The sequence below is a fragment of the Sinocyclocheilus grahami genome, unplaced genomic scaffold (genome assembly GCF_001515645.1).
Source record: "Sinocyclocheilus grahami isolate Dianchi unplaced genomic scaffold, SAMN03320097.WGS_v1.1 scaffold223.1, whole genome shotgun sequence".
Classification (NCBI taxonomy): domain Eukaryota; kingdom Metazoa; phylum Chordata; class Actinopteri; order Cypriniformes; family Cyprinidae; genus Sinocyclocheilus; species Sinocyclocheilus grahami.
The window spans coordinates 1,119,040-1,136,289 of NW_015505402.1; the positions used below are offsets into that span (position 1 = coordinate 1,119,040).

Consider the following 17,250-nt stretch of genomic DNA (forward strand, 5'->3'; position numbering starts at 1 on the left):
TTTTATTTTCTTTTTAAATCTTTTTTTTTTTTTTTTTTTTTTTAAATGGCATAATTTGAATCAAAAACTCTAACGTTTAACCGGTCTGATCCGGTTGTGTTTTCTGCAAAATGTGGTACAAATGTTATATATGATTTTTAAAAAATTTTTTTTGATTATGGGATGGGGTGGGGGGGGGGGGGTTAAGCTATGACATTTTAGTACGTTTACCTTTTTTTTAATTTTATTTTCTAGTTCAGACTCGCTGCAGCAATAAGTGAGTGAGATTTGAGTACCAAACGCCCCCTTGCCTGACTGTCTCTATAAGAAGTGTTTTCAGTGTATATGTTGCTTTTTCCATGTCTCTCACACTTACTGTACATTTTGTACAAAGATTCAAATTACAGCAGTAAAAGAAGCGTGTAACACTGTCTGAGTGACACACACATGCACACACTCTTTTCACAAGGCTAACTCTGTTTTTTGGCCCAAATCAAACTATAAAGGATAATGTAGTTGCTCTTACAGTGATGGTGGTTTTTAAAGGTCTAATATACTATTTGCTACATGTTTCTAAAGAAGCGAAATGTTAACATTTGCTGCTTAAACTGACCGTTTCAATGGCACTATGCATTTTGGAAATCATCAGGTTGTCCTTAAACTACGCTCATATGTTTTGCAGGCAGGCACATGGATAATCAGGACAAACGTCTATGAATTTTTCAAGCAAATTTGCAACATCTTACATTATCACCTTTAAAATGAAATAAGAAGCCTACATTAGTGTACGTTCCCATAGTGGGGTCCCATAAAAGATTGTCACTTTGAAAATGGTCACTATACTGGGAAAGAATTAATTGTGGTGTTTAAAACAAACTTAATGAACTTGTTTTGAGTCTATCATCTTGATGGTTTGCATCATCAAACACTCAGTTTCCAGATTCTGCTTATTGTATATATGTTGTTATGTTCTTGATATCAGAAGTCACTACACCACATATATGATCTTAAAAAAAAAATAAAAAAAAGCTATTTTTTAATGTAATTGCTGCTGTCAGCAATTACATTAAAAGCGAGCAGTTCAGGAAACCGACATCAGAAAAATGTTATACAGTAGACATAAGTAATTTGGAGTTACAATTTAAACCATTAGCTTATATAATATAACGTAAGAGTCTGAGTATATTTTAGTTTCCCACTTCCTCAGGAAATCTACTGATGTTCCAGAGAGTCTTAACATCAAGCCAAACACAGCATTGAATGTACAGGCAAATACAACCCATTAATGTTATCTAGATTTTCATCTGGTCTTGTGAGTAAATATAGAATTACATTTCACAGTATTTAGATCTTAAATTAGTTTCATTCAGCTGAGCATATTTCTTTTAGAAAAATAAAATGGGGATATCTAACAACAAGGTCTGCACCAGAAACAAAATTATTCTCGATTGAAGATAAGCGATTGTTTCTACAAGTCTTAGCCACAATAATAATAATTTTAATTATTAGAACTTCATAATGACCTACACATATCTTGAGTTCAATACATGTTTCTATATGGTATCATGACAGAAGGTTGTTTTTGTTTCTCAGGGTATATTAGATCTAAGTCATTGGACATTTATGTATTTTTTTATTATTGAGTTTTGTCATTTAAAAGCAAATTCCTTTTTGTCGGAAGCTTTTATTCAGTGTTGGTCACTCTCAACTTCCCATGAACTGCAGGGACACCTACTGGACTGGATGTATTTCTCAATACACTCACATTCAGCGCCATCTGCTGGACAGATATCGACTACATCTGATAGGAAGGAACTGCACATATAAAAGAGTAATAGATTCTTTCCTAATGCCCTACCTGTTACTTTAACATGTCAAAAACATTTAATAATAAATATTATACAAACCTTTAAAATCTCGTTTAATTAATACCTTAGGCTGAGCTACGACCACTTCATAGAATGTTTTTAGTGTTCTTAAAATTGGTATATAACAATTTATCCAGTTTTTTCAATATCAAATATACAGTGTGTACAACATCTGGATCTAAACTTGACTTTTGGATAAAGTTGTCATTGGTTTGTGTGACCAGGATGATTTCAAACAGCGCTGCTCAAAATGGCTCTTCTGACAATTTAGGAGTTTACAGCACTCCCATTTGGGCGGCACATTTTTCTAGCAAACAACTTTTTCTTATGGGACACCACGAGTTTCCCGCCAGAGGGCGCTTGACGGCCCGGAAGGCAGAAACCATTTAAATAGGTAAGTATAATCAATTTAACCCAGTTGAAATCTGTTCCAGCAATCTCTCTCTCTATATATTTTTGCAAATGATTTAACCAGTAACAAAAACCGACCTTGATTGGTGCAGACAAAGTGTATTTCTATAGTCTTTGGCACAGATGGAACAGCGCTGAAAAACGTAACAGATATCACGTTACAAAGACTGTCTAGGCGCCGTTTCAACAGCGGATTTGTCTACAATAATTACATATTGTTTGACATTGTATTAAAATACACATTTAACTCTTTCCCCGCCACTGACGAGTTATCTCGTCCTTTACAAGAAAACGCTTCCCCGCCAAAGACGAGTTTTTACGGCTTTCCGTGTTTTCACTGTTGTACACTCGGGGGCGCTATTACGCATCTTCAGAACGAGTACAAAACCTACCGAACAAAAACACACGTAAACAGGACGGAGAAACGAGCAATCTTTTATGTAAACAGATTCATATGAAAAATAATGCGATCATCAGCAATAGACAGCATAGAATAAAACTGATTTTTCTTTTTTTTTAGTAAAAAAAGTAGAGGCTCTGATCTTTATTTTGGTGTATTGCATATTCAAATATTCATACAGAAAAATATACTGGAGGCCATCAAATTTTATTGAAAATCATCAAAATCGCTGGCGGTGGCTGGCAAATGTTTTCAAAAATGCTGGCGGGGAAAGAGTTAAGAATAAAACAAGATCATTATTATTTATATTTACGGTCATTCTAGTCACAGTCAACTACACATTATCTCAGTGTGTAATCAAAGTCCCTTTCAAGGATTTCTATAGTCTGTATTTCTATAGTTATCTCCAGTCCAGAAGGAAGCGCTCTATTCCGTTATCAAGTGGCGTATTATACACGCGCCGCTCGGTGTTCTCGTACGTATTTTGTAAACAGTCGCTTTTCTGGATTGAAGAAATCCGTTTATTTCTCTCAATGGACGAAGAATTCTACGGCAATGCCGGAGAATGGGAGGGACACGACGGCAACATGGTAACGTTAGTTTACTGAAACCACACCACACCACAGACACCAAAACCATGAAATTATAATCTGATTTAACGTTACCAGCTACAATTTTGAAATCAGGAATTGCTTTGATTTTCATTCACTCTTACAAAAAGTACTGTCGTGGTACCATATTCGTATACCGTATTATTTATATGAAACTCTCCAGGGTAGTTAAAATAATAACGTGGAACATGTGCAAAATCCGTGATTGCGCCATGATGAAACATGGTACATAGACAAAAACATGGAATTACCATCGTGCCATGTTTAAAAAAAACAAAAAAAACTTCGCTAGTCGTATATGTCCATAAACACACGTCATTTTCCAGGTTATTAATTATTATAATTTAATATCGAGAGTTAATATGTTAGATTGTAATATGCACAAATAATATCTTGATCTTTATTTGACCCTTTAACTCTAGCACTTTCTATTCTATTTTAATTCTACTTTATTTATCTTCTTTGTGTGTGTGTGTGTGTGTATATATGTATGTGTATATGTGTATATATATATATACACCTTGCTACGTGTACTGTGTTAGGCTAACCGAGACTTGTCATTTACACTTATATATATATATATATATTATATATATATATATACATATATTGTTGCTCTTTTGTTAGTTTTGACTGCTTTTATTGTCCTCATTTGTAAGTCACTTTGGATAAAAGCGTCTGCTAAATGACTAAATAATATATATTGTATACTGTATCTATACTGTAATCTCGTTAAATAGCTTCTGATTCGCCACTAAAAGATTGCTTGACCGTTTCCCCTCTTTCTATCGCTCCAGGAGGATGCTGATGGAAAAGTTCAGGAGCAGTGTCTGCAGAAATTCTCCAGCAGAGACTATATCATGGAGCCAACCGTGTTTAACACCCTGAAAACGTAAGTCACCCAAATGGAGAGAGGGTGATTTGTATAGATAAAAGGGGAAGATGATTCAAAGCAACTTTGAACTTAGTCAGACATCTCATCGGTGAGTGCCGGTGAATTTGTGTCCGTGTCTCCGCAGGTATTTCCAGGCAGGCGGTTCACCTGAGCACGTGATCCAGCTGCTGTCAGAGAACTACTCTGCTGTTGCACAGACGGTCAATCTACTGGCGGAGTGGCTCATCCAGATGGGTCAGTGAATGTTACCAATCAGGGTATCTTCCGTCCAATCAATTTTTGTTTTAATATTGAAATCTGAAAAATTAAAAACGGGCACATATTTCGTTTTTCAATTATTCAAACAAAACGAAAAATCAAGAATCCGGCTTAATTTTTCATTTTTACATTCAGGGATAGAAAACGAGTAAACAACTTGAATATTCGATCTCTACATGTGGGCGGGAATGAAACGCCCCTCTCTGCTAATTGGTCAACCAAACATTACAACATAATAATAGTCCTAAAAAAAACCTTAATAATAGTCCTCCGCTTCTATTGATTTTTAACATGTTTATTTCTACTACATTTTATCTCTTCATCAAACAGCCAGATTAATGAATGGCTTGACACAAACCATACTGAAGCAGAGCCTTTTGGCCCTAGGCATGCCTGTTTTATTATTGTTATCCACCTATCAAAATCTGTGTGGAAAAGCTGCGCGACGCACTGCAGCACGGGGAGAATGTATTGACCACTATAAAAAATTTTTAGGACTATTATTATGTTGTAATGTTTGGTTGACCAATTAGCAGAGAGGGGCGTTTCATTCCCGTCCCCATTTAGAGATCGAATATTCAAGTTGTTTATTCCTTTTCTATCCCTGAATGTAAAAACGAAAAATTAAGCCGGATTCTTGATTTTTCGTTTTGTTTGAATAATTGAAAAACGAAATATGTGCCGTTTTTAATTTTTCAGATTTCAATATTAAAACAAAAATGTATTGGACGGAAGATACCCTGATTGTTACCCAAGTATCCTGTAGAAATGCGGTTATATTTGAATTTGAATTTCAGAATACGGTTGTCCGTCCAGTAACGTTATCTGAGTTTGTAATAACGGTTACGTTCACACACATTTCGGTTATTAACGAGAGTGACAGCCGTAAATTTTAAGGGCTCGCAGACGAATTTTCGTTAATAGGAACGTAACTTACTAGTATAAATGAGTATTTAAACCAGAGCGAGTTGAACTAGTTGTCTGTCAAGTCGAACCGTTACAGTGCGAAAGAGTCGCTCGCTCGCGACTCTCCTGTGTTTCGTGTGTGTGTGTATGTGTGTGTGTGTGTGTGTGGTTTCGGTAACTTACAAGAGACGTAGATATCTGCTTTGTGTCCTCTGAAGGTTTTAAATCCAGTCACTTTTGTCCACCGGAGCTGCTCTGGTCAGTTGTGTAGTCATCACACGACTCAAATGCTCAACACGTACAGAAATAAAAGCTGTTGTGGATTAATTAACGGAAGAACTCGCGCTCTTATTCATTGGACGCGTGTCACCATGGTTACAGAGGTGATATCTACAGCTAAGGCGCGGGAAAAAAAGACCACAAGTTTTTGTAAAAGTGTATATAAAAATGTGAACGGGACAATTTGAGAGTCACGCCTGTGATTAAAATAAAAACTGAATTTCATGTGTGTCTCCTTTGCAGGTGTGGAGCCCGCGCAGGTGCAGGAGCGTGTGGAGAATCATTTAAAGAGTCTCTTAATCAAACACTTTGACCCTCAGAAAGCAGATTCTATTTTCACTGTTGAGGGAGAGGTATGTATATATACATACACACACATACATATATATGTCAGAAGATAAATCGCGATTAATCGCATACAAAATAAAAGTGTTTGTTTGCATAATATATGTGTGTGATCTGTGTATATTTATTATGTATATATATATAAATACACACATACAGTATGTATTTTGAAAATATATTTATATTCATATAATTTATATTAAAAATAAATATATTTAATATATAAACAACATATTTTTCTGAAATATATACATGCATGTGTGTGTATTTATATTGCAATTCATCATGATTAATCATTTGACATCACTAATATATATATATATATATATATATTTTTTTTTTTCTTCAATAAATTATAAAGTTTCTATGAAGTTAAGTACACTTGTTCCTTTTTCATAATTTATTGGAATATTATATTTTTCCTTCATTTTAGGGATTAGCATTTTTTTTTGTTTTCCTTCCAAAAAGTTACAAGTTTTTTTTTTCTTTTCATCTTTTTAAGAATGATTTATTTTTATGGTATTTATAAAGATTTCATTTGTAGCATAAATATTGTAGAGACTGTACTTATTAGTTATTTCCAAAAACAATACTCCGAAGTATTAATTTCCACAATGTCAACATCTATTTTGTAAATGCATGTTTTAGACCTTGACATGTCTATGCGTAAAACCTTGTTTTACGTTTTCTGTTTTTCGATAATCCATTACACTTGGAATCTTCATAATAACCGCCACAATACAGAAGAATTGTTTTGCTGCTTACAGTTTGACTTTGTTTATCAGGCTAATGAGCTTAATGTTCATCTCTGTTCAGACACCAGCATGGCTGGAGCAGATGATAGCACACACAACATGGAGAGATCTGTTCTACAAACTAGCTGAGGCTCATCCAGACTGCCTGATGCTCAACTTCACTGTCAAGGTAACAAAAATGGGGCTGAAGTGAGTCAAAGATGTTCATATTGCTGAAATGAGTTTATGTAGTGGTAAAACATGTTTCTTGGTCGTGTATGTTGTCTGTAGTTGATTTCAGATGCAGGGTATCAAGGAGAGATCACAAGCGTGTCCACAGCCTGTCAACAGTTGGAGGTTTTCTCCAGAGTCCTACGAACCTCTCTCGCCACACTGCTGGATGGAGGGGAACAGAACCTAGAGAAAAATCTGCCTGAATTTGCTGTGAGCATCTTTTTGAGGTCGCTATGTTCGTTTATGATTGTGTTTTTATAATCAGATCTCATTCTTGTGTGTGTTGTGAGCAGAAGATGGTGTGTCACGGTGAGCACACATACTTGTTCGCTCAAGCCATGATGTCCATCCTCGCTCAGGAGGAGCAGGGCGGCTCAGCAATGCGGCGAATTGGACAGGAAGTACAGAAATACGCCCATGAGAGGTGCTTTTGTGTAACACTGAGTTGTTTCATCTGCCTTATTGATCTGATAATTAATAATAACTGTGATATTGATTTGTTTGCTGTGTTTAGGGGACATGATGCCAGTCAGATCACATTAGCGCTGGGCACAGCTGCTGCATATCCACGTGCATGCCAGGCTCTTGGTGCCATGCTGTCCAAAGGGGCTCTGAACCCAGCAGACATCACAGTCCTGTTCAAGATGTTCAGTAGCATGGATCCACCTCCTGTAGAACTGGTCAGAATCTACTTTACCTTTAATCCAAAGCGACTTATAATAAAGAAGCATAAGCAATTTGTCACAAAATGTTTCCTTGCTAATAATATTTGTAGTATACAACTGCAGGTTTTTTAGAGAGCTAGATTAGGAAACAAGCTAATTCAAAAGTGAAATGCTTATTACTCCTAACCCATTGTGTATTTATGTTTAAGTTATGAAAATGCACATAAATCTACTGTATTTCTAATGTTTTGTTTTTAGCTTAAAGAAATAGTTCACTCAAAAGTCACCTTCAAGATAGTTTATTTCTTCATTGGAACAGATTTGGAGAAATCTAGCATTACATCACTTGCTCATCAATTGATCCTCTGCAGTGAATGGGTGCCGTCAGAATGTCCGAACAGTTGATAAAAAACATCACAATAATCCACAAGTAGTCCACACGTCTCCATACCATCAATGAACATCTTTTGAAGTGGAAAGCTGCGTGTTTGTAAGAAAAAAGTCTATCATTAAGGCATTTTAACTTTGAACTGTCCATTATTTATTATGTTTCCTGCAGTGAAAAATGCTGTCTTTGTTGTCCTCTCACATCAAAATCCACTGACATGTTTGTTTAGAACTGGTTTGGACTGTTTTCGCTTGTTATCTGGGCATATTTCTCTCCTGCTTCAGACAAGATTACTTTTTCACTGGAGAAAGCAATATTGCGGACGCTGCGTTTTGCTTCAGATGTTAAATGATGTAGTTGTGTGGATTAATTATGGATTATTGTGATGTTTTTATCAGCTGTTTGGACTCTGATTCTGACGGCACCCATTCACTGCAGAGGATCCATTGGTGAGCAAGTGAATTTCACCAAATCTGTTCTGATGAAGAAACAAACCCATCTACATCTTGGATGACCTGAGAGTGTGTAAAGTTTCATTTTTGGGTAAGAAATACCTACAGAAAACTGTATTGACTAAACTGATGTTACCTAACCTGCTTCTTTCTCCATGTAGATCCGAGTTCCTGCCTTTTTGGATCTGTTCATGCAGTCACTATTTAAACCCGGAGCTAAAATCAACCAGGACCACAAGCACAAATATATCCACATTTTAGCGTATGCTGCTAGTGTTGTGGAAACATGGAAAAAGGTGCGGATTAAATGCACACTTAAGACATTATGTATAAAAAAATGCATATTTCTCAGTACATTATTCTGACAAGAAAACTTGTAGAGAATTACATCAAATATGACTTATTTCTAGAATAAGCGTGTGAATATAAATAAAGATGAGCTAAAGTCGACCTCAAAGGCCATTGAGACGGTTCATAATCTCTGCTGCAATGAGAACAAGGGAGCTACTGAGCTAGTTGCAGAACTCAGCACATTATACCAGTGCATAAGGTATGAACAAACAGATTTATATCTTTTTTTAAGGATTGTTTATATTTAGTAGAAAGTTCAAAAGAACAGCATTTATTTGAAAACATTATAAATGTCTTCATTGTCGCTTTTGATCAATTTAATGCGTCCTTGCTGAATACAAGTATTAGTTTGTTTTTAAAAACCTTACTGACTTTTTGAATGGTGGTGTCTTGTAAGATTATACATTTGGTAGTTCTGGATTTGTATTGCAGGTTTCCAGTGGTAGCGATGGGAGTGCTGAAGTGGGTCGACTGGACAGTGTCTGAGCCTCGTTACTTCCAGCTACAGACGGACCACACTCCTGTCCATCTAGCACTACTGGATGAGGTAAATTAAATATACCAACAGAGTACGAACTGGTCACTACCCAAACCATTATTATGAAGATTCTGATTCACCATAGTTTAAGCATTAAAATTTGTCTTTATTTCTCAGATCAGCACATGCCATCAGCTTCTCCATCCGCAGGTGTTACAGTTGCTCATCAAACTGTTCGAGACGGAGCACTCGCAGCTTGATGTCATGGAGCAGGTTTGTAAGACTGCAAAAATGGCAGAATCAGTGCATTTGTATTTGCTCCTCCAGTGCTCAGGTTAAATTCTGACAATGATTTTTTTCAGCTGGAGCTCAAGAAGACCTTACTGGACCGTATGGTTCACCTATTGAGTCGAGGTTATGTTCTTCCAGTGGTCGGCTACATCCGCAAATGTCTTGAGAAGCTCAACACAGATATTTCACTCATCAGATACTTTGTTACAGAGGTGAGGCTTAGATCTTGGTTTTGAGCTGTGTTTGATTTGAGTGGCAGTTTCTTCATAGATGACATCAGTATCATTATTGAGTCTGAGGTTGGTTTTCTCATCCCCGTTTAATTTCGAACAGGTTCTAGATGTGATAACGCCTCCATATACCTCAGACTTTGTCCAGCTGTTTTTGCCCATCCTAGAAAACGACAGCATAGCGGGAACAATCCGCACTGAGGGAGAACATGACCCTGTAGCTGAGTTCATTGGTGAGTTGTTTTTAAAAATTAAAATATGCTTGACGAGATGGAACATGTATGATGTTTTTATCTCCAAAAGGGGCATAATTTTATCTAGAGGAACCATGACTTGTGGGGCATACAAATGCAATTCAGAATGATGTAGATTTATGGTTGTAACACTTGGTTATTTATCTCCAATTTCACATTATAGCTCACTGCAAATCCAACTTCATTATGATGAACTAACCATCAAAATTAGTAGGACGTTTGAGAAGCACTCTTCATGGACGGACAGCCAATTTCAGTGTATATACTGTTGTGTTGACCTTTCCACAGAAAATATTGACACGAGTGTTGAACTTTGAAAGTGTGTTTTTGAGGTCATAAGATTTCAAGAGCCTCTATTTTGCTTTGAAATAATCTATGATGTTGGTTTTCCTTTTTGTATATTGTTATCAATTTTATTAAACAAGGTTGTACTAAGTCTGTAGTGTCATCATTTCTAAGGTCACAATATATTTGGTCAGGTATACTGTTGACATGTTTCTTTGGAGGTTTTAGTCTTCAATAAAAGTAGATGCCAATTTAATTTAATGCAAATGAATATGTTGTCAAAATATTTCCAAACTAACTTAACTAAAAAAGAGACCACGGACCATTGCAACTTGAGTTTCTCATTTGATGTAGTCTTTAAATCAAAGATCCAAAGCATTTGTTAAAATTATTGGTGTGTTGCTTGGTTTTTAGAAATGAATACAACTGATCACAAAGACACAGTTTAGACTATTAAAAGTCTAAATAGAAATTAAAGCAATTTACCAAAAATACCCACAATAAAATGACGAAGTAGAACTTGATAAGACTTTTATTGCAGAGTGTGACTGAAAACAGTGCATCGATTAAACTGATCCATGGCCTCACATTGACAGATGCATTAAAAGCAAAATCAAAAAGAGTAGCAAACTATGTACTTTTGCTTTTAAAAACATTTTCAGCACACAAGGTCATTAGCTGACCATTTGGCCTGAGTTCAGTCCATTTAAAACATCCTTAAAATGTGTATAAAAAACAAGGGTGGACTACTTTTCCCTTTTTGTTCATTAGGTAGTGTAGAAAACCATTAAAAAGGAGGCCTACAAATGCAGAATTACAGAAGCAAATCTGTACAATTTCTCAAAAACATTCCTGAGATTAAAAACGATTCCAACAAAACCTCTGCAACTGATCTTGGGCAGCATCAAAAAAATCTCATTTGGCAAATCTAAGGCTCTTTTCTCTGTGAAGAACATCACAGCCATCTACAGGTAGTTTTTGGGTAGGATGGGGTCTCCATACATGCAGTCCTCTTCGATGGCGAGGTTGTACTGGCTCCCACTGCCGCCCTTGAATGCGCTGGTAACTATTCTGAGCCAGCCTTTCTCTCCCTGTATAACAAAAGAGCAGAACATACATTCAACATCATTTGTTCATAGGGCCACTCTAGCCCAACTGTCAGGTTCTGCTTACCCATGGCTCTCCCCATGAATTACGGATGACCCAGTACTCCACTCCATTCTCATCAACGCCCCAACCGGCTACAGATACAATGTGGTTTATATAGGGATCCTGTACGTACTCCGAGTACACACCACCTGTGTATGCATCCAGCTTGTCTGTTGCCATGATCCCACAACTACAAAGGCAAAGTGTCAAAAATCAACAAATACTGGTTAAAAATAAGACAAATCCACAACATGTTGATTACCTGACGGGTCCTCCAGAATAGATCTCAGCTTTCATCTTGTCCAGCCCGCTAACTGAGCCATAGTCTCCGACTTTCCAAAGAGTGAAGTTCTTTACTACATTACACACGCCAAAGGTTGTGCAGGTTCCACACTGGTTAAAGGTGTTACAGTCTGAAAAAAACAGAAATACAAACTAATGCCATACAATTGGCCAGTAAAGCAAACTACCAGAAGCCCAACCAATCTTACCCTGATCTTTGGCTTGATAGTTGTTGCAGGTTTCATCAGGAATGCCTTTACTGTGTGCATATTCCCACACACCAGAATGATCTCCACCATTGCAGGAACCTGCGTCACCACAGTCAATCACGTTCTGGACCGAGAGATAGGCAGATGGCCATGCTGCTTTCCGCTTGATGTTTATACGATCTACAAGAAAAAATAAGTTACATAGGCTGACAAGAAAAGAGGAACTTTAGCACTTTTTTTTTTTCTTTTACAACAAAGGGTCAGTAAAAGAGATGTGCTTCACTATTAGAAAATATTGAATATCAAGGTCAAGCAGTCAAACCAAAAATTATGAGTGGTTTTATTTTTAATTATTAATTTAATTATTTTCAAATTTATTGCAATTGACATCAAAAGACTTTTTTTTTTTTATTAATTAAGCATTAGCAAAAAAGAGGTGCTTCACCTTCAGAAAATATTATCAAGGTCAAGTGGTCAAATTAAAAATGATGAGTTTCTCAATTATGACACTGTTAAATGATTTTAATTGTTAGATACAATCAACATGGTCCAAAGCAATTAGGTGCATTCAAAACTTACCTACTATTTATGGTACTGTAGATTAATATCATATGTAATAATACTGTTATAGATCATCTAACATGATAACTATTTGTGGAAAATGTTGGTAAAGCTTCAGTAAGAGGAAGTGGCAAGTTCACTGATATGTTAAGGTGGCTGATCTCAAACATGTACAAACTCGTAGAGATCAGGAAAACACCTTTAAGTCATAACTGCACATCAGATGATAATCAGGTGGTACGCAAGCGTCAAATGGCATACACATCATAATTTCATATGACAGATCCAGGCCATTGTATTTTTAATAATTAAACAAACCTGTAAGTCATAAGAGGCTACAACAGAACTGGTGATGTTCTGTGGTTCCTTATGAAAACGCAAGCTTCACAAAAATGTGTCTTCAATTACTCATCCTCATGTGAATCCCTTTAATGACTTCTCCCCACAGAACATGGAGATATTTACCAGAAATTTATGGGAAAACCCAGCCAGGACATTTTGCTTAATATTTCCTTTTGTGATTCACACACACACACCAAAAAAAAGAGAAAAGAAACGTGTTGAACTGCTCTACATTTGTAACAATATTTCCTTCACCTGCCATAGCACTAGTACTTCCATGCGCCCAGCAGGAGCCGCAGTATTGTGGTATGTGTTGGTTGCGTGTGGTGCTGACGTAGTTGACGCCGTCGATGTTTCTCCAGTCCCATGCTTTGGGGAGCTCTTTTAAATTCATATATTCATAAGCACGTGGTCCAGTCCTGAAGAACACAAGAAAAAGTTGTTCAACCATCTACGTATGCCATTAAGCCACAAATCCAGCTCTCTCTTCACTAACCACAATAACACTGAAAAGGCATTCACAGCAAGCAGCAAGAGGCCATGAAGGAAACTCCAGCAAATAACCCATGCACAGGCCATCTGTTTCTTCAGTTAACAACCAAAAATGGGAAATGAACCTTGAGGGCATGACATTTATCATCATAAATGAAGCAGGTGTCAAACGGTCTCATGATGGCTACCTTTTCACCACTCTGCTGTGTTTTTCTCTTAATAATTTCATGTGCCGAATTGCCATGACGTGAGTCGCCTGCAATACACTGGGCGACAATGGAGCCAAAAAATTAAAATGAGATGACCAAATAATGGGGAAAATGATTCATGCATTACACTGGAAATTGAAAGTCTATTTGAGTGCATTGCATTGTGGGATACAGTGTGCAGTGCTCAATACTGCGCATTTTGGCAAATCAGTTCAAAGCAGAAAATTCACATATTCTATACAACAAAAATAGTAAACATAGTGTTATTCCACACATAGCCCATATGAGCCAGAATAATAATAATAATGAATAAAATATCATTAGAATGTACCAAAGCTCAGCTTAGCTAATATCTATTACATGAACTAACAACTGTAAATAAGGTTTACAAGAGAATACCAGGAAATATATTAGCATACAGAACAGTACAGGAAATACCTTCAAAATATTATTGACATATTTCTCAGCATGACAGTAACACGTATTGCATGCTTATAAACTTGCCCACAAACCCAGAAAAGAAAAGAACCACTACTCAATTTATTTGATCTCTTTTAAGTTTTTAAGAGAGTAAGAAGAAAGTTAGTTAACGTATTAAACCCAGATGTAGCTAGCTAGATAGTTGTTTTGCCTCAACAGTGTGTACTCCTCGCCTGACTTGAGCACAGACGTCTGATACTCAAGCTGACTGAGACGTTGAGATTTGAGACACGGCCCTAGAGGCGCATTTCATGCACTACTCGGGTAACTTAGACATAGAAATGTTTATGTATAATTTGAGTTTTATGAAGTTTAGAAAAAATGACAGTTTGACATACTTGACTCCTTGTAGGTTTCTCCTCGGCTGGGGTCTGTAGCAGGGCTCTTTCTCATTAAAATACCGTCCGGCGAAAACACCGGACAGAGCGAACAGAAAACAGAGCAGCACGCGAGCCATGTTGAATCTCAGGCGGTCATATGATCCTCACACCAGCCTGCACTGCGGGTTTATTCCTCGTGTCTGCAGGAGGCAGGGAGGCGTGGAGGAAACATCGAAACTAACTCTCTTATAGGGCAACTTCTAAGAAAAATGATGTTGTGTTTGTCAGACGCTTTCTGGCCCCAAAATACCCAATAATTGACATTATAAGCGAGACCGGGGCTAGTTGTCACACACTTATCTAAGAAAAGCCCAACTGCATCAATTCTCGTTTTCATAATCTACTTCAGTGTCAGTAAACAGCTCTGAGTGAACAGTCATTTCCCACTGTGACAACTTACACTATAGAGAGTGACAGCGTTTTGTCACAAAAGGTCAGTGTGTAATAAAATTAGTTTTTATTTATTATGATTTTTTTGTAGCCAAAACTTAAATATATAAAATATACACTAGAGTGTGACAATTAGCCCCACCACGTCTGTGTGTGAAAATGATACGTCTCAATGAATAAGGCAAAATGGGATAATGAGGCAATATATATATATATATTAAAAATATATATGTATATATATATATATAGAGTCTAAAATGTATGTTATGTTTTCGCCCTAATATAATGTTATTTTAGTTTTATTTATTTACTATATTATAGTATTTATTAATATTTTGATTTGTAACATTTTTATTAGTTTTTGTAAGCTTTATTTTTATTTCCGTTTTAGTTTTAGTCATTTTAAAACTTCAGCTTCAACATTTTATTTTAGATAGTTGCCAAGGCAACATTTCAAATTGTTTTTTTATTTTAATGTAATATTTCAATTTTATTTAATTTCAGCTTTATTTCAATTAACGAAAAACAAGTTTTAGTTAACAGTAACAACACTGGTCCAAAGATATTGAAATAAAAAGTACACTAAAGATTCACTATTAGGTCTGTATACTTCTGCTTCCAATAATATTTACAGATCATAACGTTATATAATGCATGTTTGCATTTCATGTGATGGGCAAAGTTCAGTCTTAATTTTGACTGCGTAGGAGACGTGAGTACAGGTAAGCATATTCTCTGTTATTCTTTTACATAATATTATATATAACGTGATCAGTAGTACTTGTATTGACATCTGTTTCACCAGCTGAAGCATTGCTGTTTTCAGTGAAACAAATGCATTGATCTGAGAAGCGGTTCACTGTCACCTGAACAAGTGTTTTCATGGGTTGCATAATGCAGTACAGCACAAACAAACAATACCATGGGTATACCATATAGAATATCAGTATGGTAATTATTAGTATCATGGTATTTAAAAAAAACAAAACATAGTATTGCTGTCCAGTACCATAACTGTTTCAATGCCACAATAGTTTTCTGTAAGGGATAATAGTAGCTCAGTGTGCATGATAATAGACACTTTATTGTTTAGATGTTAATGTTTTCATTAGCTAAATTTGAAATATATTTTTCTAAATGCAGAGTTGGTTTGAGTAAGTTATCAGAGTGTTTGTGGTTCCAGTGAGAGTGATAAAGAGCTTGATGTACCTCTTAAATAAACACCATTTAAAGGGAACACTTTATGATCTTTGGTAAGGACTAGAAAAAAAATGTAGAAAGAGTTTTGCTTGATCTAACAATTTGAACATTATATGATGATGTCTGGTCAGCTGAGATATTGTTTGCTGTATGTTCATGTGTCAACTGCTCCAATTTAACTTGAAAAAGGAAGTTAACAGCTGCTATCCATCAGACATGGCAGAACAAAGTCCAGCCAAAAAATGAAGGAAACAGGTCAAGGGGTTTCTTTGCGACGTGAGCCACGTAAACCTTCAACATTAAGGTAGAAATAGCAAAGTTGTGGTCTTCAGACCAGAAGATCACATGCACTTCCACAACGCAGAAAAGACCCGGCAAGTCTTCCTTCTCTCACAAAAATAAAGCCATCTTATTTTTCTAAAATGGTTTATTAAGCTAAATTCCATACTACATAATACAGTCGAATTATTCAAACACCTATCCTGTTCATCTCTGTTATCAGATTTATTGTAAATGTGTCTAAACTATCAAATCCTTGCGCAGGAGCTTAGTTACACTAGAGGATGTGGTTTTACAGTCGTCTATGGAGTCCAGCAGAAGAATGGACGTCTTCTACACTCACAGCTCTAAAATGTCCTGCGTTCGTGAAGCATGCTGAGGCCTCTGAACCTCAGAAGCATTTAACAACAGCTTTTCTGCTGGACCACAAGCTGTGCAATTGTCTGAACTCCTTAACCTGCATACAAAACCAAAGAGGGTATAGGTAGTTTATAATAAATATTATCACAAAATGGCATTGTGCAGTTTTACAGATTAAACAAATTCCTGGACAATGAAACCTACATCCCACATTATGTTGTTTAAAGAATTAAAATCAATGCATATTTCACTAAGTTAGTATAAAATAAAACTATATATAGGATATAATTTCCTATTTTTATCACAAACAATAAATGAATAAATAATAGCTTCCTGCGTGTTATATTACTTTTGAGTTGGCAGACATGTTTTCCATTTATTAATAATACATTCCAAACTACTTTACTGATTATTTAAAGACACAATTATAAAAGACTGTAAAACTACTAAAGGTAAAGACTTCCTGTATTTGCCCTTTTTTGTATATATATACACTCTACATTACAATAGCTGGACATAGACAGTCTAACAAAGACTACCAGGATGTGTAAATACTTTAACATTTAAATACCTTTTAAAAAAAAAAAAAGTCAATACATATGT

The 17,250-nt window shown here is 36.0% G+C and overlaps 2 protein-coding genes across 3 annotated transcripts; one reads left to right on the forward strand and one right to left on the reverse strand.

Annotated features, from left to right (window-relative positions):
- Positions 1 to 3,070: 3,070 nt before the first annotated feature.
- On the forward strand, positions 3,071 to 10,729 carry LOC107596854 (negative elongation factor C/D). Of its 2 annotated transcripts, none has more exons than XM_016287704.1 (15): positions 3,071 to 3,253; positions 4,067 to 4,161; positions 4,289 to 4,398; positions 5,851 to 5,960; positions 6,769 to 6,876; positions 6,978 to 7,130; positions 7,214 to 7,344; positions 7,435 to 7,600; positions 8,587 to 8,721; positions 8,836 to 8,975; positions 9,209 to 9,323; positions 9,432 to 9,527; positions 9,617 to 9,757; positions 9,879 to 10,008; positions 10,193 to 10,729. In XM_016287704.1, the coding sequence occupies exons 1-15, from the start codon at positions 3,224 to 3,226 to the stop codon at positions 10,225 to 10,227; spliced, it is 1,695 nt and encodes a 564-aa protein (XP_016143190.1). In that variant the 5' UTR covers positions 3,071 to 3,223; the 3' UTR covers positions 10,228 to 10,729. The 2 variants fall into 2 exon arrangements, with proteins under 2 accessions (XP_016143190.1, XP_016143189.1); XM_016287703.1 differs by having other exon boundaries at positions 3,071 to 3,248.
- Positions 10,730 to 10,809: 80 nt separating this feature from the next.
- On the reverse strand, positions 10,810 to 14,551 carry LOC107596856 (cathepsin Z-like). The gene is made up of 6 exons (XM_016287705.1): positions 14,377 to 14,551; positions 13,113 to 13,276; positions 11,955 to 12,134; positions 11,726 to 11,876; positions 11,488 to 11,653; positions 10,810 to 11,405 (listed from the first exon to the last, which is right to left on the reverse strand). The coding sequence occupies exons 1-6, from the start codon at positions 14,493 to 14,495 to the stop codon at positions 11,280 to 11,282; spliced, it is 906 nt and encodes a 301-aa protein (XP_016143191.1). The 5' UTR covers positions 14,496 to 14,551; the 3' UTR covers positions 10,810 to 11,279.
- Between the last annotated feature and the right edge of the window lie 2,699 nt (positions 14,552 to 17,250).